Genomic DNA, 23543 nt, shown 5'->3' with positions numbered 1-23543 from the left:
TGCATCCCCTGGGCCCAGTGTGTGTCTGACATCCCATTACTGTCTCAAGTAAATCTAATTAATTAAAATACTTTCTTTTCACTAATAAATGCATTTTTTTGGTTGAAATGGATATTTCCTAGGTATAACAAAAAGGCAAAAGGAAGTTAAATTAACCACATTGTGCAGGATGTAGAGGTCTAGAAATCACACTATGCTGTAGCACTCTCTCCATCAGAATAAATCTTTCTTATGCAATTAAATCCAAGTTTAGTTGTTATCGTGACAATGTCCATATGACCATTGATTTAAAAAGCTGTAATTTATATTTTCTAAGTGTTGACTCTGATTTAGAAGTGGATTTGAGAGTCAATGCTTTATTCCTGCAGGAATTCTTAGAATGGCGTTATGTACATATGCACATAAAGGCTCTTCTTGGCTTCTGGGAACCATATGGAAAACACCCTTTCCAAAATTCATTTCATGATCCTTCTGATGTCCTCTCTGACCAGGCTTTGTCAGTACATAAAAAAAAAAAAGAAAATATGAAGAGCTCAGCCATGAGACAAGCTATCAACAGTTTTCATAGCACTGGCTATTGTTTTCAAAATACTGCCATTGAACAGTTTTAGTTTAACTATCATGTAAGATTACTGAAGCAATTTTTTTTCTCTACAACGTATGTAAATTTTTGAAGCAAATACTCCCCAGCTGCCCAAGAATAACAGGATATGAAATCCCTCACTTTTAGACTGGAAGAACAAGTGCTGCTGGAGATCTGACCTATTATTTAGAGAAGTCAACAAAGAGCCTGCTGCTGACTTCACATTCAAGAGCTTTGGATCAGCTCCTGAGAGCTGCTGCACGCACCCCATGCAAACAAGCAGCATTGTCTCCTCGGTTTGCACACAGCAGATATTGGCACTTTATTCCTGGAGTAAAGAGCAAATTGCAAATCGTACCTAGCCTCTTAGCATTTTCAGTAAATCTTGGCCTGTGTTTCAGCGCAACAAAGCAACGTGGTATCAGTCCCTGAAGAAGTTCTTTTGTCTTTCCTGCAGGAGCTACAGTCCTGCGTATGTTTGAGACTATGGTTTAGTAGTGGGTGAATATACAGGTGGTATTCAGTCAGGCTACAGTTACTTTGCGCTAATTCTCAGCGAGGGTAAGGAAGACCTGGTTTGGCCTGTCTTTCTCTAACACATGGCACTCAGAAACACACAGGAGTCTGTTCCCTGAGAGAAAAGGAGGCAGAGCATTTGCAATGTTTGTGTTTCATAAAGCATTGCTGTTAAATGGGTGTTACTTCCCATGGCTGTTGCAGTTTAAACTCCAATCCATTCGTTCAACTGAGAGAGAGAGAGACAAGGGCATTTTTTAGATCTGTATCTATCTGCATAGGCAGAAACACCAAAAATAAATCCTTTAAAAAGTAATAAACCCCCCCCAATCTGTTTCTGTGTCTTGGAACTGTTATTATTTGTAATAACATAAATCTGGAGTAATTCTGTCACTGAGACCAGAATTTGGCCACAAAATGGCAAATCTAGAGGATATTCACTCAGGCTGCTGCTACTTATTTTCTGCTCTATCCCTTTCTCTTCTACCTATATATACATGCACAAACATACACACTCTCTTGCTCTTTCTGTCTTGTTCTCCTCCTCTCTTGCTGCTGTTTCTGCCTCTCTCTCCTCTTCTTTAGGGAGCTGTAAAGAGGTGTTACAGGCATCTTCACAACAGTCCTGTCACTTAGGCCCTTTGAGTCCATACATAATCCTTTTTGTAGTAAATGATTCCGTAAAGTTAACATGGAAAATCTTTGATGGAAGCTTTAAATGTAGTGACAGGTCAAGGAAAACTTCTGTTTAGACCTATATAAACATACGTGTATCAGTTTATGACATGCCAAGTATGACGTATGCACCAGTGCTGGTTAGTACTCGATGCCAGAATTATTTCCAAGAAATCTAGCTCCACCAATTGCTGATACACCAGACTCCTTTACCATTCTTTTGGGGATCAAGCACATGTTGTTTCTGGGCCAGAGGATGACGTGAAGAGGGGATGTATGTCCAGAAATAAAAAAGACTCCGTTGTTGAGAAATGTTTTGAGAAGTATCGTTCAGATAGTTTTTTTTTTTTAAATCTGCTTGATAGTGCTTGTTTGAAAGTACAGTTAGCTATACTAGTTAGCATGCTCATACTTTCATATTTGTGAGTATTTATCCTCTGTATGGACAGGGAGGAGAATAACAGAGAGACAAAAGATAGAAGGCAATTCTCTTCCTATAAAAACCAACACATTTTGCCTTTCCTGTTTCCAATTTAACAGGAGGTCACCATCCCAGGTGGATCGTGGTGTTCCACAACATCCTCAGCTCACTTGGATGACTAAGCAAAGATCTGCTTATGTGAGCATCCAAGGAGCAAAGAAAGATGGGGGAAGGTGGGCCCAGGCAGCTGGCTGAAGACAGGATCCCATTTTATTCCTTGCCCCAAGGCTTTCCAACACCTTTGTGCAACTGAGCATACCAGCAGCTGCATCGTATCAAAAGAGGTTCCAGAAATGATAACAGAGCTCAACACTGTAAAAAAGTTCTTTATTGTGGTTAAAATATGTGTATTTTCATTGAATATCTGTAATATTGCATCCAAAGATTTATTTTTTGAAAAATAATACTCTCTTCATGAGATATAACCATGACATATAATACAACCCTATGATATAATAGGATTTTCCTTCGGTTTCTTTCCTTACAACTCACTGCTTACACAAAAAATCACTGGCCATTTTTTGCCTGTACTTGTAGAGAAGCTTAGGCTTGTGAGCACATCTCACATCTTTCTGGCATTTTGGTCTCTCCTCCATCCCCTTGCCACCTGAGTTTCTGGTAGAGCAGTGCAAGCAAGGATTCAGTAATCCTTGGCCCATACACTTTGAACATTTGAGTTCCTGTACACAAACCAAACCAATCTTACTCAGCTATCTCTAAGGTATGAACATAGGTCTCTTTTGGATCAGATGTTAATGGAGGATAAACTAATGCTGGGAGGAAGAGAGCTCTTCCTCAGTCAGCATCCATCCCATGACCATTCTATGGATGCTGGTGGCTTGTGGAGGTGGAAGCAGGGTGTGTGTTCACACGCGTGTGCATGTGTGTGTGTAGGTGCATGTAGATCTGAGTCTCAATGGGCAGGACAGGGAAGAGGGGCAGATGCCATTGAATGCCAAAGGTTACTCTGGTTCTGCCTAGACCTGGAGGAGGTTTGGAATGACAGAGGAGGGACATGGAGCACCATTTACTTCTCTCATACTCTCGTTAGGATTGGAGGGTGAATAGGCAAGGGGAGATACACTGAACAAAAGAGAGGGCCTGTACCTGTGTGAAAGCATGCCGGGGGTGCAGGAACTCAATGGCTTTGTCTGAGTTGTATTTTAAGCTTGTCATTGGGGTAACTTTATTTTACTCAGGGCCTGGCCAAGTTTTTCAGTTTTTCTCTCACTCTCCAGATAAAGGAGGCTCAGGACTTTGTTTTGATATGCCTTCATAATCCTTTTTTTTTTTCTTCTTTTTTTTTGATAATACAGGTTAATCTAATTATACAGCAGACTTGTTGATAATGTAATTTGACTGTTCTGAGTATTGGGGATTTCTCTCCCAGCCCTGTCGAATTCGTGTGAGAGGTTTGTCTAGACAAGGAAATATAAGCACAAATTTGACAACCAGTACAATGCACGGAACAATGAGGGAGAGCATATAGGCATTTGGAAGATACCATCTGTACGATGAGGGGCTCAGGAACCGGCTTCCACCGAAAACCAATGTGTGTGCAGTGCACAACACCAGTGTCACATATCCCAGTTTGGACTAGGTTAGAAAAAGGAAAGAAAGAAAGAAAGAAAGAAGTGTAAATTAAACCAGAACAAATGCAATTTACAGGACACAGTAAGCTTTGTGGAATGTGCCAACTTTGGGACTAATTGGGGACTGCTGAAATGAAACTTGTTTATGTAATATAAAGGCTCTTACTGTTTTTTAATGAAGATTCATTCAAATGGATCTAGGTGAAACACACTTCTTTGGTTTTTTTCTCCATCAACAATCCTGATATTTTTGCTAGCTCACACATACTTCCTAGTGGTTGTCATATTTGTGAAAATGCAGAGAAAATGCTGAAATTCAGTGGAGAGATCCAAGCTTTTATATGCTCTAGTGCTAATCCATCCAGAACTATCACACTGTGCAAGTTTTTGGCCTTGATAAAACATTCACTGATAGTAATTTCCCCTTCCTTTGCCTCCCCTCCCCTGCCAGCCCAGCTCCTGCAGAGGCATGGCAGCTTGCACCAAGCTTCCTCCGAACGGGGGCCTGAGATTATATATATTACCTAGGACAGCCTGTTTATAGGCATAGCCATTTTTAGAGTCTGCAGAAACTGCAGATTCTCTTTAGATGCTTGGCATTGAGAGGATCTGAGTTATAAAGTCATTTTTCAGACCCATTTTAACTGAATTATCTTGTGGACCAACACAATTAGCCCAATAAATGGCTAAAATATTTTGTGACTTAGTATAATTGTGGAATTTGATAATTCCACAATGTCAGCTTTCTGTTTGCCATTTAGGAGCTCAGGTCTTCCCGATTTTCTTTTGTTAATGCAGTAATCCCAGTTGTACCATAAGCAGTCATGAGAGCAGTTGTGTTTTTTTACAGGTGAGCTGTATAGCTGTGTAGATTTTTTTCACCATGTGATGGTGGATAGTGCACACATCACATTTGGAGATACTAATGGAGGAAGGCCCTAAGTCTCTAGTACACCTGCCTGTGGTCATAGTTTATAAGGGAAGAAGGTTTTTTAAAATAAGTCTCTTTCTTACCTGTACAAATCGAAATTCTCGCCAGTTGACATTGTTGCTGACTGAAGGCAAGGAAGTTATTCCCAGAAGAACAAATAAAAAAAATCCTAAAATCCCCAAAGCCAAATAAGAGTCACTAAGCCAGGCATTAGTGTTGTTGAGTGGTTTTGTTTCATTGTTCAGTGCCTGAAGAAAAGAAGACCAGGTATATCTTAGTGATAGCAGTTTTTGGATCAATATGCAGAAAAAAATATCCTTTAAGGTAACTAGGAGATAAATGTTATACATTAACTCTCTGAAAATCATCGGAGATTCACTTTGAAAGCCTACTCAAAAAGCAGAAGAGGTGTTATATTACATATAGTTTCCATGTACCTATAATTGTGGTGCATGTTTTATGCTGCTGTAGACCTACTGTTGAGGACAGGTATGTGATCCTTTGTTGTTAAATAATGTCAGAAAGCCAAAATATGTGCCATAGTTAAAAGTATATGGAGAAATAGGGAAATATGTTTATTTAAATCACTCTTAGTGTTTACCTTTTCCCTGCTTATTTTATTAGTATGTAAACTATCTAGGAGGAGGCCAGAAATCCCCTCAACTCAACATAATATCAACAAACTTTGGATATACCAATGGTTAAAAGGAACACAGAAACTAGGAAAATAACCCTATTGTAAAGAACATTAGACTGTTCACATGAATTTCTGAAGCTCAAGATAGAAGGTGGTATTTGTAACAGGGCCAGAAGAAAGCAAGACATAGAGCAGGGAAAAAAACTTACCTGGGAGATGGTTTGACTGCTGATTCTCCATCTTACAAAGGAGCGAATTGGGATAACAAGAGTGTACAAAACATGCAGAGAAGCAAATGCCAAGGCTACTAGTCCAAGTTGTTTCCTACACAGCATCCATTTGTCCAGCCAGTCTGGGAAACGGCGATATTTGGTGCCTCTGTATAACTGAATAATTGCGGCAAGTACACCAGGAAGATAAACCAAGGCAAGAAGGATGAGTGCCAATATAGGGCAGATCCGATTTGGAATGGAAATTGCAATAAAAAATGAAAAGTCTTTGTTTTCATAAACATAAGGGTAAATTACGTCACGAGTCAAACAGTAGAAGAAGAAGAATGCGGTTAGGCCAAGGGACAAAAGGATGGGAAACTTCCACATTGGAAAGAGTTGCAGAGGGTAATTTTCTATTTCCTGAGCAGCCAAGAGGGATCCCTGATCTAATGGAGTGAGACCCAGTGCACGAACAATATCCATCACCATTTGTTTAGCTTCCATGTCATCTCCACAGACAAACACCTGCAGACAAAAATTAGACAGACTTTTGTGACATTCTCTACTACCATCCTGCCTGGATATGGATGATGAACACAAGCTTCCTAGACTACTTGTTGGCTTCCCTGCGCGCCTTAATTTGTACAGGCAAAAAGTAGCCTATAGGTACTTTCTTGGCCAACAAGTCCAAGAACTAAGAATATGAATCTTTTCTTTGGGGAAGGAGATTGTTTCAAGTGGCAAAATTTTGTATCTGAAAAGAACAATGTATAACACACTTAGTACAAGTCTTTGCCTAGAAGACTTGACATACTCTTCTGAAGACCTGCAAGCACTTTGTAAGCACAAGATTTTATAGAAGTAAATAGGAGCAAAATTTTCACTAGGAGTAAATAGGTGCAAAATTGTCAATTGCTGCTACAGTGGTCCGTAAGTACTCCAGGGAACTGGGGACAGAGATCTTTAAAACATGATTGCCCTATCACAAAAGTAAATATTATTTCTTTCCAAGTCTAGTAAAATAGTGAAGAAACTGTCTTTTCTGTGAGTATGCAAGACAATACTCCTTTTGGAACTGGGAGAAAGGGGGCAATTTCTGCTCTTGTTGATATGATGAAGGCTTGTAGAGCCTAGGCTTGGAAGTCCTTGGGTCTTTAGTTTAGCCAAAACCATTTATCTGGCAGCAGAAAGCAAAGCTAGCAATGGTTTGAGTAGCTGGCTGATTTTATGCATTGTACAAGAGCACTGTCAGAGCAGCAGAAAACAGGGTAATAATAAATGATTTGTCTTCAAGTAAGCTGCTGTGTTGCTTTCTATGACCAGCTCTGTGCTCGCTGGCCTGTGGTTAAGGAGCTGGTTAAAATGGTTTGCACACACTGTTGTTGTGTTAAACTTCTGTGGTGATGGATTCTGATTTAGAAAATTTTTATTAATTTATTCACCTTCCAGCTCACTTCTGTTGCCCATACTCATTCTATTGCCCCATCATATCCCTTGCCTCCCTTTTTTTGCTACCTTCATTTTATTCTTGCTTTGATATATTCCTCCTCTCTCCTTTCTGCTTAACTTCACAATCCCGGTGAACAACTGATGCAACCCTCATTTCCTCCTGATTTGCTCTCGCTGTCTTTGTAGCTCTGCTACCTTTCTTTCCTTGCTTCTCTAGTGTCTCCAAACACCTTACTGAGTTCAGAGGCAAGCTATTGATATTCCTTGTCATGCCATATTACAAGCCAAAAGTGAATTTTAGCTCACATTTAATTTGAAATGGGCAATTGTAGTGAAAATACCATCTGAACCCTGTCTGAGTCGTATGTCCTGTATGTGTTTTGTCTAGCTGTTAAGAAGACATACGATATATAAGTCTATGACGTAGGAAACCCCCGTTGCTCAGTCTTACCTGCCGGCTTGCATCCAGTGTGCCCGACTGCAAGGCCCAGGCTGACACGGTGTTAAAGGCTTTCACAACCTTAGCACCGGGCACCAGCTGAGCGAGGTACTCTGCGTTGGATTCAGGATACTGGTTTATTTTTAAGTTGTTGCTTACGTCCACCAAGACTTTTCCACGGAGAGTTTCTGCTAGTGGTGTAAGGAAGTTGTAATGTTGCCTCTGGATTGCTATAATGATGATGGCAGCTTTCTGCGCTGCCTCTGCATGGCTCAACACCTCTGCATCCTTGGGAATCAGGCTGGATGTCTGTGTGCTCCGGCTTCCAAACACGAGGGGGTAGCCGGCCTGAATAATTTTATGCCCCAGAGCTCTTCCAAAATCTCCAGTTCCAAATATGCACACCGTCTCTCTTTTGTTAGAAGTGTTAGGAGCCAAAGCCATTATGTTGGAAGAATTTTTATTCATCTGTTAAAAAAAAAAAGTAGTAGGAACAAACTAAGCAAAACATCAATCTCTTGAAAATGAAAGGTTAGCATCCACTCTGGCTATACAAAATAAATATCTGAGTTTTCTTGCCTCTTAATACGCTTCCTGCACACTCTTCTGAATACACACTCTCAGAAGATTTCTGTACAGTTTTTAAAAAATGGTTCTGGATATTCACCTCTCCATTTCTTATGGCACCCTCTTTTCCATCCATTTTATGGATTTTAACATTCAGTTGAACTGTTGCAGGTTTCCTCTCTCAAAGGGAAAGCAGGAGGAAAAGATGCAGGAGCACAGAGAGCAAGGGTTGCACATGTTTCAGAGTAATTTCTGCTTCCTTATGCTATTGAAAAACATAGAAGAGGAGTGTGTTTCTAATCAGATTAGAACCTGGAAGGTCTTTTGTAAAATACCTGAGAAAGAGATGTTATAAAAGGTAGCTACAAACCTATCTGTTGTCCTCAGTATTTCCTTAATACAACTAGTCAATGCCAGTTTGTTTCCCGACATTCCTGAAGAATGTCCCGTGAAGCATTTGGACAGTGGAATTGGAATATTTCATGTTGAACATTTATTTTTGATATTTATGTATTACTCATAATAAAATTCTCTTTGAGGTTTTTATCTATCCTCCTTTATCACTGTACCTGGAAGCTTCAAAGTCTTTAATGTATTATTATCCATGCCATAGCAGTACGTACTCTCTGTACTTGCAGAGTGAGACCCATGATAGAAATAGAAAATCAAAAAGGTCTGTTCCAAAGGTCTTGCAGTAGGTCCACATGCGTTGTCCTCACTTTACAAAAGGTGAACGCGGACCAGAAAACCTAAGGCCCGAAGGAAGACCTCCAACAGGAGATCTTGAGAGACCCCTGTCTTGGACTGGCCAGCAATTTAGTACTTAGAGCAGTCATTTAATTTGCAGGAGCCCTGATTCAAGTCTTTCACTGCATTGCAGGCAACTGTCTTAATTAAAGCTATAGGAATAACTGATTTTCCAATTTGCAGGAAAGAAATGCACGAAATGGTTAGCTAGACCCAAAACAATTGCTTTGCTGCTGCTGTTTATTAACCCTTTGCTTACATTCTTCTGTGAAGCACCGTTCAGAATGAAACTCTGTCATTTAAAAACACTGAGATTATGTTCTTTACTTTCTTTTATATTTTTCTCTAACCAGAACAGTTTTTGCTTTTTAAAAATCTGGCATGATTCTAAATTGCATTTGTTTGGTGAATAAGAAAATCAAGCCTGAACTTCCCCCTACCCTGCTGTGACCTAGAGTTAAGGGCTGTGAGTCAGGGATGCACACATCATTTTGGCCTGTGCTGTAGGGTGTAAGCTTCACTAGTAAGATAGGTAGAAAAATGCTTATTCTCAGAATCATATGAGAAGTTTTTTGGCTTGAACTAGCTCTGTATGTAGCTAGCTAGCCCTCAGTTGGCATCAGTGCCTGCTCAGCATCGTTCCTGCAATGAGCTGTGGGAGCCGTGGGATTTAGAGAGCTACCAAGGGAGTTTGCTTCTGGTCATTAGGGGAAGGCATAAATTCAGGCAGAGAAGGGCCCGAGGATCTATGTGCTCATAGCCTTTGTGGCTTGTGCAGGTCCCACAGGACGCTTTGCAGTGCAGCAGGGTGTTAACCCCAGCTCTCCTGAAGCTGCAGTCCCAGCTACCCAGCTGGACTCTGTGTACTTCATCAAGTAACACACTGAGCATGAAAATAGATCCTCAAAGGGACCCATGTGAATAGCTCTTGCATATTTGTGTGCTCTGACAAATGCATACAAATGCAAAGTCCTTTGACATATTTAAAAATCATTCTCTGAGGGCTTTACTAATGTCCCATGAGGCTCTAATGTGACTAAAGCTATAAAATTCCTTTTTGGGGATAGTCTGTATTTCAAAAAGAACAGAAGAGTTGCGCATGTAATATTAATAAATGGTCCAACTCCGTCCCTAATAAGACTCAACTTTCCTTTCTTAATTTTTCTTTTTAACAAAGTAGGCTCCTGTCTAAAATGAAAAGTAAAACTCATTTGTAACACACGATCGTCCAGCTGAAAACTTCTGTATTTGCCCTCAAGAAATCAGCAAGTTATTGCTGAGTGAACTATGCAAATCATTCTCCTCTCCAAAGTAAGACTGGAAAAAAACAAAACTCAAATAGATGTTATCAGGTAATATATTTGGTAGATTGGTTAAAGTTATGTTTTGTTTGAGCTTATAAAAATATTTAATATAGAAATGGATCCACCAGCAAGAAATAAGTCTATAAAGTGCTTCCATTGTTCAGTAATACTGAAGAGCTCATTTGCTAGTGAACACTGAACTCATCTTGCCAGAAAAGAGAAAAAGAGGGAGATGAAAACAAGAATTAATGTAAGGAACATTCTTTTTTTTCAAAATACAGTTTCTTGGACCAGTATCTAAGATGTAAAAGGACTTGTACAAGGCAGTGAATATTATTCCATAGAAAGCTGAAGAGAGTTAAAACTACCTTTAATACTGGTGGTCTAATTTATGTTAACACCATTTTTAACAAGAGAGACAATTTGCTTGAATAAAGTAAGCAGAATTTACCTTTTCATTTAAAGAGTTAAACAGGGATGCCTATAGCTGTTATGATGGAACACATTATACATTAGAAATAAACTGGTCAACAATGAATTTTTTAACAAATTAAGTATATTGTAAAACTGATATTAACTTAGTAGTGCATCTGCTACTTCTGAAAATCACATGTAAGACAAGGCAAGTTTGCTTTTAAATCCCAGGCCTTCTGGACCATGCCTCCTTCTAACAAAGACAGAAATTAAATTAATTTTCTCCATTGAATCCTTTTTTTCCTTCCTTCCAACATGCCTTTGTGCCAGCTGGCTGTTGTTGAACTAAAAGAAGGTTGTGGGCTTTGCAGTGAACTTCTGGAGGTTAATTCAGGCGGTAGGTTATGAGCACGTAGACAGTGCATAAATAAATTCTGGCTTTACTGTGTGTATTTGAAGAAAATGTGGCCTCTGATGGCAGCTGGGTGGGTGTAAAGTCAAATCAAGGAAAATGGCCTCCCAGAGACCATGACAGCAATAGCTGCAATGCGAGAAGATATTAATTTTCTATAGGACAAGGTGTTTTATTGTTATACATCAGTGTGAAAGATGGGAAGCAGAAGTACATCACAAGGGACGCAGGGCCAGTCTGGTGTCTGAGAGCTCAGCCCAAAGGCTGACACTGGGGTCTCAGTAACCAGCCTGTCCTGCTTTCGGCTGGGATAGAGTTAATTTCCTTCCTAGTAGCTGGTACAGTGCTGTGTTTTGGATTTAGGATGAGAACAATGTTGATAACACACTGATGTTTTAGTTGTTGCTAAGTAGTGCTTACACTAGTCAAGGACTTTTCAGCTTCCCATGCTCTACCGACTGAGAAGGCTGGAGGTGCACAAGAAGCTGGGAGGGGGCACAGCCAGGCCCGCTGACCCAAACTGGCCAAAGGGACAGTCCATACCATGTGACGTCATCTTCAGTACATAAACTGGGGGAAAGCTGGCCGGGGGGGACCGCTGCTCGGGGACTGGCTGTGGTGAGCAATTACATCGTGCATCACTTGCTTTGTATATTCTTTTATTATTATTACTACTATTTTATTTTATTTCAATTATTAAACTGTTCTTGCCTCAACTCACGGGTTTTCTCACTTTTACTCTTCCAATTCTCTCCCCCATCCCACCGGGGGGAGGGGAGAGTGAGCGAGTGGCTGTGTGGTGCTCAGTTGCCGGCTGAGGTTAAACCACGACACAGCTGATGGCAGTGAGGGTCTGCTCTGTGCCCATGCGTTATGCTGAGCGCTCTGAAAGCGCCAGAGGAAAGCAGAAATACCAGCAAAGAAATATGTAGTAATCATTATCTGTTCTTTTATATATGTAGTCATATATTATCTGAGAAAAAGCCATAAAGATTTGTATCCATACATAATATTTTTGCTTATATCCATCTCCCTAACATTAGAGCACTAGTGATGCCTTTTGTTATTTGAAAGATAATCCATGTAAGCTTCTGTAATGATTAACTGTGTCCTTTCTCTTCTGCATTGTTGCTGTATTCTTATACACTGAATTATCCTATTTTAAGGAAAATGGTTTACTTGGCCAGTAATGATAAAAGGAGGTGCTGCAAGAAAAAAAGACACTAACTGCAAAACTGTCATTTCTACCCACTGCATAAACACTAGGGGAACTGAATGAAGGTACAATGTTTAGTTCAGCTGTTATATGTAAATACTTTGGTTATGTAGGAATTCGAATGAAGACAGGCACATTGCTTTGCACATGGGAAAAAGGAGGGATTTCCTAGCAGAAGCAATGCCACAGATGAAGTACAGTGCCAAAAGTGGAAAGGCAGAGGTGGGACTGAGACATAGACTGGGATGGATAATGGAAAGATCAGAAAGATGTAACACGAAATGGCAGATGGGAGATCAATGGAATGATTCAAAAGGTAGAAATACAAGATGAAAGGAGCAGGAAAGAGTAATTTTACTACTTACATTTAAAAAAGAAGCAAAACAAATAACTCTGGTAGTGATCTCAAGAGATTATCTAGTCCATCTTCCTCCCTAAGGCAGGATTTACTATGATTAAACCAAGTCTGACAGATGCTTGTCTAACCTGTTTGTAAAATCTTCCTGTGTTGTGGATCCTGAAGGCTTTCTCGCTTACTGCTTTCTCAGCCATACCATTTGGATTTCTCAATCCAAAGGCGGATTTTCCTATGTGTAATCTATACAGCCTCCTCCACAGTAGACACAGGTGTCAATTTATCCCCCTTCTCTTTGCAGCAGCCTTTGTTGGACGTGAAAGCTGTTACCATTTCACCTTTTTCTTCTCTAGATAAAACAACCCCAGATCTTTCCCTGCAACTCATGCTTCTGAGAGTGGTGGTCTTTCTCATGGCTTTCTTCTGATCTTTCTAGGCTAAACTGCTCCAACTGTTAATTAAAAGTATCATGCTAAAACTGAACGCAGTACTGTTGCTGAGATCTTACCAGGTAGAAAAGGATTTCTTCACTTGCCTCACAGACAACCCATCATCCCACTGTCACATTTGTGTTATTCACAACACAGCTGATTCATAGTCAGCTTGTGATGCATTAAGGCTATTAGTACTTTAACAAGTAGTGTGTGGCAACAGGAACCAAGATGTTGAGTGAAACAGCTGGTGCTGAGCACATGATGTTCACACTATCCATGTGTCAGAGATTTCCACTTGGATTAACTTTGGTCTAGTGCCACAGCCTGAGTGCCCATTAGCAGCTGCAGTGCATTAGGGTGCACCTAAAGCATGTCTTCTGGCTCAGCTTTCGTGGAAAGGAATCTAGTTTCATATGCTCCAAGAGCTCTCTGTGGTGTAAAGCAAAGCTTGAAAAGTGGTGATCTGCTTCTACATCTGATCAGAACTGAAATACTAATGTAAATGCATCCTGTTACACCCAATCCTTTAATTGGACTGCTCCCATGCCACTTGCTCCATCCTTGATTTCTGTATTTTTTTCTGACTCAGAGCTGTATTGCGCACTTGTCCCTGTTGAATAGCACCATATTTTTTCAAACTGTAGCTTCAATTTGATTTCTAAGCCCATCCTCTAACGTGCTTGCAGCCCTTTTCAACTTTGTCAGATTGTCAGCTCTAATAAGCATAGTGTCTCTTCTGGCATCCACACCATTTAATGAAATTCTGGAACAGGACTTTTGCCAGGAAAGACCCCCTGTATATCTGCTGTAAATGTAGTCTTCCATTTTGACAATGATTAACTGAGAGACTGAAAATGTTTCTTTCACTAGTTCTGCAGAACCTTATCTTATATTAGTTTAATCTAGGCTGCATTTTCCTAGTAAGCTTTTGAAAATCTTCTCTAACATTTACCATACTAAAAACTTCACTCATGTCAAGTTGTGTAGCCTGTGTGATTCACAAGGCCTGTTATCCTGTTATAAGAGGAAATGAGGTTGGTTTGGAATGATTTGTTCTTGATTAATCTATGTGCCTATAACCCCTTTCTTTCTTATCTTCTATTTGCTTCCTCTATTTGTTTGAGAATTGTACTTAAATGGATTGGGCCATAATTCTGCATCTCCTCTTTCTTCTTACTTTCAAAGATAGCTGTTATTCTTGCTTTTCCAGTCTTTCAAAACTTTACCTCTTCCGCACAGTTCTTAAGGATAGTTATTAATGGCTGTGGAAATGCTTCAGTTATCCCCTGAGCAATATGAGGTGAATTCCATCAGCCTCGCTGATCTCAGGTCATTTAATTCACCTGAGCACGGCCTAATCTCTTTCTTCTGTCATCTAGCTGGAATTTTCAGCTCTTTGCTACTGATGTAAACCCTTTTATCACGGTTGACCCTTCTAGTGAAGAAAGAGCAAAATAGGCATTACAGAGCTGGCTTTCTTGGAGTCATTAGCCAATAGCTTTCTCTCAGTTGAGTGGTGGATCAATTCTCTCCTTTATTTTCCTTTAACAGTTTATGTTTTTACAGAAAACTTCTTGTTATTCTAGATGTACCTTACTAATTACATTTCTTTTTGTGCTGTGGCTTTTCAAATCTTATCAACATATTAGTACTCTTCTTCTGTGCTTGTCCATAGATTTTGATTTATGTATGCTATTTGAGTTTGAAGTTTCTGAAGAAATCACAGCTCCAGCCATGTGGTTGTCTTGCTGCAGTCCTTGCTCTGCATTGCAATCTTTATGTCTCTGCTTTTAACGTAGTTTCTTTAAGCAGCTGCCAAATCTTCTGACCTCATTTTCATCTCTAATTGTACTTCTCATGGAACATCACCTTCCCACCTTCAGAATCTAGTATACTCTGCTTATTATTCTGCTAGGTGGTCAGGTCCATTTCTGAGGACTTGATCTCGTCTGGTGGCCTGTGGTGGCTCCCAACCGTGACAGAACCTCTGTATTTTCCCCTCTATCATTTTCCAAAACCTTCTACTGCGTCTGTGTTCTTTTATCTTTTGATTCAGGGCAAGTGTTTGGAAGATGAAGCGGGATATAAGGACTATGAGAAGATAAATGGCCAAAGAATTGCCAGGAGTTTGATCCATAGCCATGTAAAAGAAAGGTTTATAAGTAGAATATGAAGAGAGTCAATGGCCAGCACAGCTGTGATCCAAGTAGATTATGGTATTGTCTACTGTAGGAACTAGTCTCAAGATTTAGAACACTGATCCATTTATCACCTTTTTTTTTTCTTTTTAAGCTCATTGTGAAAATCATAATCCCAAAGGTGGTCATAAAGATTATATGCAGAACAAATGTCACGAGAGTGTAACTTTAAAAAGTGAAGTATCAAAGGCCCTCTTTCTATGTAAACTAAATTTCTTTACTGAAAGAGTGGTTAAATATTGGAACAGGCTGCCCAGGGAAGTGGTTGAGTCACCATCCCTGGAAGTATTTAAAAGACGGGTAGATGAGGCTCTTAGGGACATGGTTTAGTGGGCATGGTGGTGTTGGGTTGACGGTCAGACTCGATGATCTTAGAGGTCTTTTCCAACCTTAATGATTCTATGATTCTATGATTCTAAATATTTTGACTGCTATTTCCTTGTAAATAACAGCAGGGACTCTTACGCTATGCAAATAATAAACAGTGCTAAGCATGAGAATGGCCTCTCTGGAGCAGCTTGCCATTGTTCTAGTACAACATTCTGGAGGCAAATAAAGGTCCTGACATAATACGTCTGGCTGATTATATAGCGTGCTGGGGGTAGATTCATCTGTGTGAATTCATATACAGTTATACATGAGTCATGACAACAGTATCGACTGCATATTCCAGTGTTTCATGTACTAGAATATCAGTATGAACAGTGTGTTTTCTAGGTTCACCTTTCTAGAAAAATCTTGTTTCTCCAGATATCAAAAGGGTTATTTTTCTATAATGATGGGGAGACACATGGGTTGACACTTTGGAGCTTATTAAATTTAGTCCATTGCACAGCTGAACTCCAATAGCATACTGCTACATGAAGAAGTTAATTCTTCCCTCAGGTTTACTAACCTTTGGTGATTAACTCTGCTTGTACAGTAGTGAAACCAGGACATCTGGGATAAGCGGCTTGGGTTCAGGCTATGCCCTCCTGTAGACCTCATTTTAAGCTGCTGACATGACTTCTTACAACTCACCTTAACTCCACTACTCTTTTAACACAGAGGATTTGTCTGTTTCTGTTTTCTTTTTTTCCAAATCTCTCATTGTCATTACAGCAAGGATCAGCTGAACTTTCTCACACAGCATCCACATATATAAGTCCTCAAGCCTCCACTCAAGGTCTTTTTCAGCCAAAGCTCTGTATCTCTCTGGTCAGGAACCACCTGAAAACATGCAGTTCCTTACATGGATTCAGGAACTTGTTTACGTAGTTTGAACAACAGAGGCGGGGCCGAGCACATTGCAACTCATTCCACCAACAGAGATTCAAAGCATGACTCTTCGAAAACACTTTGAAACCAGATTCCCACATCACTACAGAGAGAAAGCCCAACACGCCGTTGGACTTGACATGATTACATGTCTTAATCCTGCCGGGCAACTGTGAGCTGATCTTGAATTGGCATTTATGGCCGAACTGGTGAAAGTAAACCCTTTGGAGGTGTCCCGTGTCCTGCAGACCTTCCTCATACCTCTTTGAACAGACTAAACAGGGTCAATCAGGTTTGCTTCCCCAATGCCTCTGTGTACACCTGATCCTTCCCTACCTGATAAACATACACCCTTCTCAGTCCTGGGTGGGCTGCACTTGTGGTAACCGTGGTGCTTTGACACCATGCTAATGGCATGTACTCATGCTGGTGACAATGAAGAACAGTGCCTACAACCAAGAGTGTTAAAGGCAGTGGAAGTGGCTGGGTTTTTTCTTTTTATTTTTTTTTTTATATCAAGTCTCTTTTTTCATTGTTTCCTTCAAATCCCTGTATACCTGCAGATGGGCATGGTGAACTTCAACCAAATAAGTAAATGAGTACATATTTTTGTTTGGAATTATACTTTTTTCATTGATAATTTTTAGTTTACCATGCTGTCAAGTTCTCCAAAGTTAAACAGTTTCTTTCAGGAATAGAGTTAATTCTCATTATTGTCTTAGCTGTTTATTGCATGTACTGGCAAGTAGAAGTCATCCCCAACTGTTTTTTGGGGTTTTTTTGTAAATGAGAATCCCGCTTTGTCTTGTCATCTATGATCAAAAGGTGTATATTAGACAAAAGCGCCCCAATACTCTAAAATTACATATAGTAGCCCATTAAATATAGTAGAAAAAGAGTGTGATTAGTACTTCATTTTTTGCATATGTAGTACTGCAGCTTTGGAAGTATCTTTATGAAGTATTTCACACATGCATAATATTCAGTAATCCTGGTGTAGCTTGGAAAACAGGTGAAATGAGATTTAAAAAGTTTCCTCAGAAAGACATGTACACTACTCTGAGGCAATCTCATTTACTTAAAATTTCATTTTACCATTCCCACAGAGAGAGAAAGAACGCACTCTATAACAAATACTGTTCTTGTAGAACCAAATCTGCCCTAAATTATAAACTGCATTTTCTGTTGCTTGAAAGACCTAAAACTGAAAAGCATGTGGCTAAACTACTCTCCCATGATTAATCCAGTACCTAAACACATAAAGAAAATAGCAGAATAGCTCCTAAAAAAGGTATTACAACAAATTATTCATGAATTTTCTTTCAAGCAAATGAATATCTGCTGTTCTTCTCAGCAGAAAATCCTGGGTTCCAAGTTTTGACAAAGCTGATAAAAAATAATTGTTTGAGACAATAAATCCTCCTACAGAGGACATCACGTTTCCCACATCTTCACTTTTTATCAGGAGAACACTAAAGCTGCCTAGAGGCTCTTCAAACAGATGAAGTATAGGCCTAAATAGATGTGCTTAATGTTGTCTAAATCATAGCAAAGTACTGAGAGGGCTGGAAATCTCACCACTTCCAGCTGCTCCCATAAACATGTAAGACCCAGCTATAACTTGAGTAATTTCCTCAGTCTTTTCAGGGCTGTTGTACTGTTCTGAGGTGTGTAGGTATTAAGCTTTAATCCAGCCTAGTCAACTGCAAGGAGAATGAAAATATTTCATGAAACACCTGAAAGTGAGCAAGGGTGAGAAGGAGAGACAGACCTGCCTACAGTGCAGGGGGCACTGGATTTATCCCAGTTGGCCCAGGACATGCCCTGAGACCTTGAAAGGCATGTTTTCAGATCCACTGCGTGTGGAGAAGCACCTCCTGGGTTTCTGCTGAGTCCTTCCCTCACTGTGAAGCTATTCTTCTGAGCATCTTTTATCTGCCATTTAGAGACATTAACAAATAGCTCTGTCTCACAGAGAAATAACACTAAAAATAATGAAGCCTGGCTTCCTAGGGGTTTGTGTTTCTTGGCTGATTACAATCACTGATTGAAGCTGTTTCGAATCACAGGAGATGACTCCTGTAACATTTCTTCTTATTAGGTCTTTTAAATGTATATAGTCACAGTATAGTCTTCGATTTTTCAGGACTCTTCTGTGGGCTCTTCAGCTGCCTTTTTTCATGCAACATAAGGAAAAGAGAGCCCTCTCTCCTCCTGGTATATTTGTTTGAAATCATCACTAAAAAAATGATTGGGGAACACACATAAACATACATACACTCACATACCTCTGCATGATCAGAGAAATCTCACTTCCTACAGAAATCAGGCTAAAATAATTGACACCCTAAAAAAATCATGATGTACACACACCCACGTGCATGTCTGTACCATCAAAAGAGAAGGAAACAAGTGAGAAATGGCTCTTCAGTTGTGACCCTATGTCGCTGTGGTCTGTCGAAAGGCATGGAGGACGAGGCAGGGGATGTTATTTGGGATGCTTTTACTGACAGCCCATCAGTAGGATACACCGAGACTGGAATTAGCTGGCATTACACCAGCAACCAACCAAAACCAGACCTTCAGAGCGCTAAAAATGTAAGAGTTCAAGCCACATATTTATTACGAGCTCTAGGAGTGCGTGACAAACCTGGCTCTCTTCCCATTTACACTAATGGAATTGTTGATTGCTTTTGGACCAGGTTGACACAAGTGGGAAGAAAATGAAGCTCAGTTGCTTCATAACACCTGTGATAAAGTCAGAGGCAAGGTGGCTGCTGCAGTGCTGTTCTTGGCTGTCTTACGCTCTTAGAAATCTGAGGAGTGAGAGCGAGAGTATGATGAAAGATTTAAGAAAAAGGAGCATGAATATGAAGTTTTCTTGCCAAAACAAATATATGTGGATTTGCAACATGTCTGGAATGGGGCCAAGCAGATTTTACAGAAAGTTTATTAATCTGTGTTCTTGCTTACACAAGCCTATACAGTAAAATATGTTTAAAGACATGCAATTTAGCAGTGGATAATTTTATCAGCTCCCTTATTCACTTAATATGAAGTACATTAAAAGTATTTATTTGCTCCTTTTGGTTTCCTTTCTTTCTTTTACATGAACTTGAACATTTTCCTCTCCTACTTGACTGCGGCTGAGTGGCATCTGCAGAGACATGCCTGCCTTCAGGACAAAAAGAACACTGATTTTTTCAGAAATAAAGAAATCATGTTCCTCACAAAAAAAGACACAGTTTTAAATGCTGTTGCATTTTTCAGCAAGGAAAAATTCTTATCAGGCAATCTTTTAAAAACTAGTTCTTTCTCAAGATGAAAGAAATTCCCCGTCTTACTGAGCCAAATGATTTCAGGACTCTTTAAGCAACAACCTTAAGCTACAGGCTTCGAAAATTAACTGCTAGGAAGCCTGAATTTAAAAATATGCTTTTAAAATTAAAAAAAACCCAGAGATGAGATTAGCAAAAAATTTGCAGAACTGTTCAGGGCAGCATCCTATACTGAGAAATGGAAAGGTCTAGTTTGTTATTTTTTTTGACCAAAGCTCCCTTTGAGTTCAGCTCAGGTTTTGCAGATGCCCAAGCTGCTGCTGGTAATTCTCTAGCCTGGCAAGCAGGGATGGGTGTGTGCAGCAGTGGGTCATTTCCTTGGCTCCTAGCCCAGGCGGTGGTACACATGAAACCTCTCTGCCAGGGTACTGCCTGTGAGCTACTGCTCTCGGAGCACAGCATCGCCACCAGATTGCTTGCAGTGCAGCACAAGGCAGCCAGCGTTATCCTGTGCCACGGTCCACTGCACAGGGGCATAGGAAACCTTACACAAGATCTCTCACAAATCTCTGCTGCCTGAGCCCTCTTACGCAGAGGCTGCCAACTTCAGAGAGAAGTCACCCTGGTTTCTGTCTTTTACTTGCTCCTGGTCTCAGTCAAGGCCATTGGGTATCTCTTGTTCCTACCCCTGTGAAATACCTGGGGTCAAGGCAGAAGTTATGCTCTTGGTTCTGCGTGTCAAGACCATGCAATAAGCAAGAAAGGAACGCGCCAGGCCCTATCTATGCAATTGGAGTGAGGGAAAAGGTGGATATTTGGGAAACGATATGGAGGAGAGACGAATGAAAAGCTTATGTGTTCTTACTAAACTTAGCTGAAGGGGAAAGAAGAGGGTGCCAGGAGGTACGAAACAAAGTGTCATGCTGCTTTTGTAATTGCCTGATTGGACAAAATAATTCCCTTCTGCAGCTCTCTTGCGGCTCCAGCAAGGAAATGCAATACAAAATGAGGAACTGCGTTTTCTGAATAAACCCATTGTTTTTATTGCATTACCATTTTATGCTATTACGATTATTGCATAATTACCCACTTGTTGTGAGTACTCACTTGTTATGTACTTGTTGAGTACTCACAACACTTGTTGAGTACTCACAACAAGTTTGTTTACCTAAGCAAGTCATGGGATCTGCATCTCCCGGTGAGGTTTAGACCTAGCCTTGTTGCTGAACCAGGTGATCTGGCTGACACACAAAGCAGCTCAGCCAAGCAGGGCGGTGCTGAGCGGGGTAGCCAAACCTGTGCCTCCAGCACACCGCCACCACCAAAGTTAGAGCATTCCTCTGGTAATCCCACCAGGAGAGGGTCACCTCAACAGTTTACTAACGTAAAAAAAATTGCTTGAAACCACCTTTGCAATTGTGTCTCTAGGGCTTTACTCAGTAGTCATTATGAGGTTGGGAGGCAGCTTTGTCAGTCCTCTAATTAGTACTTTTTCTGGCAGCTATTCCTGCTCCTCCTCTGTTTCCAAGAAGCACCTATATAACCAGTGCTTACCTGAGCTGCCACTCACTGCCCGCCACAGCCCTGCCAGAGCACCCTGCCCAAACCACGGCAGCAGATGGGAGAGAACTGTCGTCGGCAGCCCAGAAAACGCTCCATGAGGACATCTGAGAGTGCACCCATTTCTCACAGTCCCATCTAAGACATCAAGTAAGGGAATTTACTATTTCATTGGCTGTGCTCTCACTAAGGGGAATACATGTTGGAGGAATTTTGAAAAAGAAGAGAGTATGTGGGTCTAAACAGTGATGTCAAAAGAGGAAAAAACACCCCAATTTTTTGTTTTAGAGCATGCAGGGACAAAGAACCCCACATCTGAACTGCAATAAGCATCTGTAAAGGTGACATTCAAACATCCGTCCCCCCCTTTTCTTCCCAAAACCCAGCTTTCAAAAACCAAAGTCAATATACATTAAAATCTAAATAGAATAAAAATGAAGTCAAAATGCCAAGATCTATAAAATGTCCCACAGAAAATAAAATGTTTAAAATGTTGCAGTTTCACTCTGTTAGCACTGTAACTAAGAACGGAATGGGAGAAACAGTTGGCTCAAATCTTGAAGGTACCAAATAAACAGGTTTTAATAAAAACAGGCTGGGAAGCAGTGAGGGAGGCCTTAAAATATGCAGATGTCCCTGAAAGCCTCAGTTGCTGTCTGTATTTTTGAGGGACTGGGTTTGTGGGGAGGAAAAGGTGGTTCTGAGCACCCAATGCCCACACTAGGCACATTGCTGGGGTTTTTACTTTGGACTAGCTCTGGTCGGGTCCTGTGAGCTTAATTGCCATTAGTGGTGGGATTGTTTTGTTTCACCCAAGAGCAGCCGAGACTGCATGTCCCCAGCCTGCTCTGCGATGTAAAACATGGCATGGTACGCGGTGGAGGGCAGCAGAGTCAGTTCCCAAGTGAGCTCCTGCTCTAAAATAAAACACTAATGTAGGCAACACACTTTGTTAATAATTTCTCAACATGAAGCAAACCCCTTATCCGGTTATCATTTCTGCCTGTAAGTAAGACAAGTAATCTAAAAATGTGCTATCTGCCTAAAATTGTACAAATATGAAAAGTGCTTAATATGTTTGTATAAGAAAATTCCAATATGGAGGAAGAAAGTACAGGGATGCTTGATTTCTCAATGACTATTGGAATATACTTCATACTAGTCTAAATCATTGCTATTAACAAATCTAGGAGCTTCAGGAAGGCCACATCTAAAAAAGAATTTACATCTTCCATTAACTGCATTATTTTATAAAGTCTCAACAATCTTGAAAAAATTGGCCTATAGTCTGAGTGACAGTTTGTGTTGCAGATTTAGAGGGGATATGAAATTTTCCTATATCAAAGCTGAAGAACAGTTCTGACAGCTGCAAATGTTCTCTGAACTAATAACGTGGAGCTGGTATAAGACAATATTTAAGAAAAATCCATTTCTTTCTGCAGCATTGAAGCCCCTTGCTTATAAAATATTAAACAGGATTAAAATCGGTATGCTGCGTGAACAGGAAGAGAAAACATGAAATCCACATACGAATCCAGAAGTGAAAAGAATCATTAGTTCCAACTGTTATTAGTGATAACTTATTATTTGCGGTAAATCAAACACCCTTGGAGTACCTGCACTTGCTACTAAAATTGAAACCAGAATTTTGATTCTGGCTTAGGAAAGAAAATCTGCTTTCTAGCTTCATCATTTAAAACCCACTGACCAATCCTTATTTGCAGAAGCTTCCTCCACTTCTTTAACTATAGCAAACACCTCTGGAAGATTAAATACACTTGTTATCTGCTATGTAAGCTCTTTGAATACCAATTGACTAATCCGAAGTTCTGGTTTGCCCTAACTTTACGGATACAAATCCTTCCCTGTGTCTCCGCGCTTCCTTACATCGGCTCTTAGTGACTAATAGGTTGTATAATGTCAATACAGAACCAGGAGACACGGCCTGGCTTTGTATTTTTTTGTCTAGCAGGGAGAAAGGCTGGGGGAAAATTTTATCAGGAGATTTAAAAATTTAAGTTCAAGCCCACCTAAACTTCTCAGGTTGACAGTTTAGCCATTCTGTTCCCTGTTCCCACCTGCAGAAGTGAGAGAAACCTGTGTCTCATCTGTGTAAAACTCACCTGTGCACCCAACCTGCTGCAGTCCCCCTAGGCAAGCCAGTGCTTTCCCATCCGGTGAGATGCTGTTTGTGCTGGAGCAAGAGAGACCTCAGGAGCTGCAGAGAGGTCCTCTTGCCTGGAGCAGAGTGCAGAAACCCCGACAGCCTCGCTGGCATTTATCATC

General features: G+C 40.4%; 1 protein-coding gene across 1 annotated transcript; it reads right to left on the bottom strand.

Moving 5' to 3' along the window:
• Positions 1 to 3581: 3581 nt before the first annotated feature.
• Positions 3582 to 23535, bottom strand: STEAP4 (STEAP family member 4). The gene is given in 6 exon segments (XM_009330533.1): positions 3582 to 3851; positions 4862 to 5026; positions 5625 to 6152; positions 7528 to 7983; positions 23381 to 23466; positions 23469 to 23535. Coding segments are annotated over 6 exon segments (1572 nt in total).
• Positions 23536 to 23543: the final 8 nt, after the last annotated feature.

The sequence above is a fragment of the Pygoscelis adeliae genome, unplaced genomic scaffold (genome assembly GCF_000699105.1).
Source record: "Pygoscelis adeliae isolate BGI_AS28 unplaced genomic scaffold, ASM69910v1 Scaffold27, whole genome shotgun sequence".
Taxonomy (NCBI): domain Eukaryota; kingdom Metazoa; phylum Chordata; class Aves; order Sphenisciformes; family Spheniscidae; genus Pygoscelis; species Pygoscelis adeliae.
This window is presented reverse-complemented; position numbering and strand designations above follow the sequence as displayed.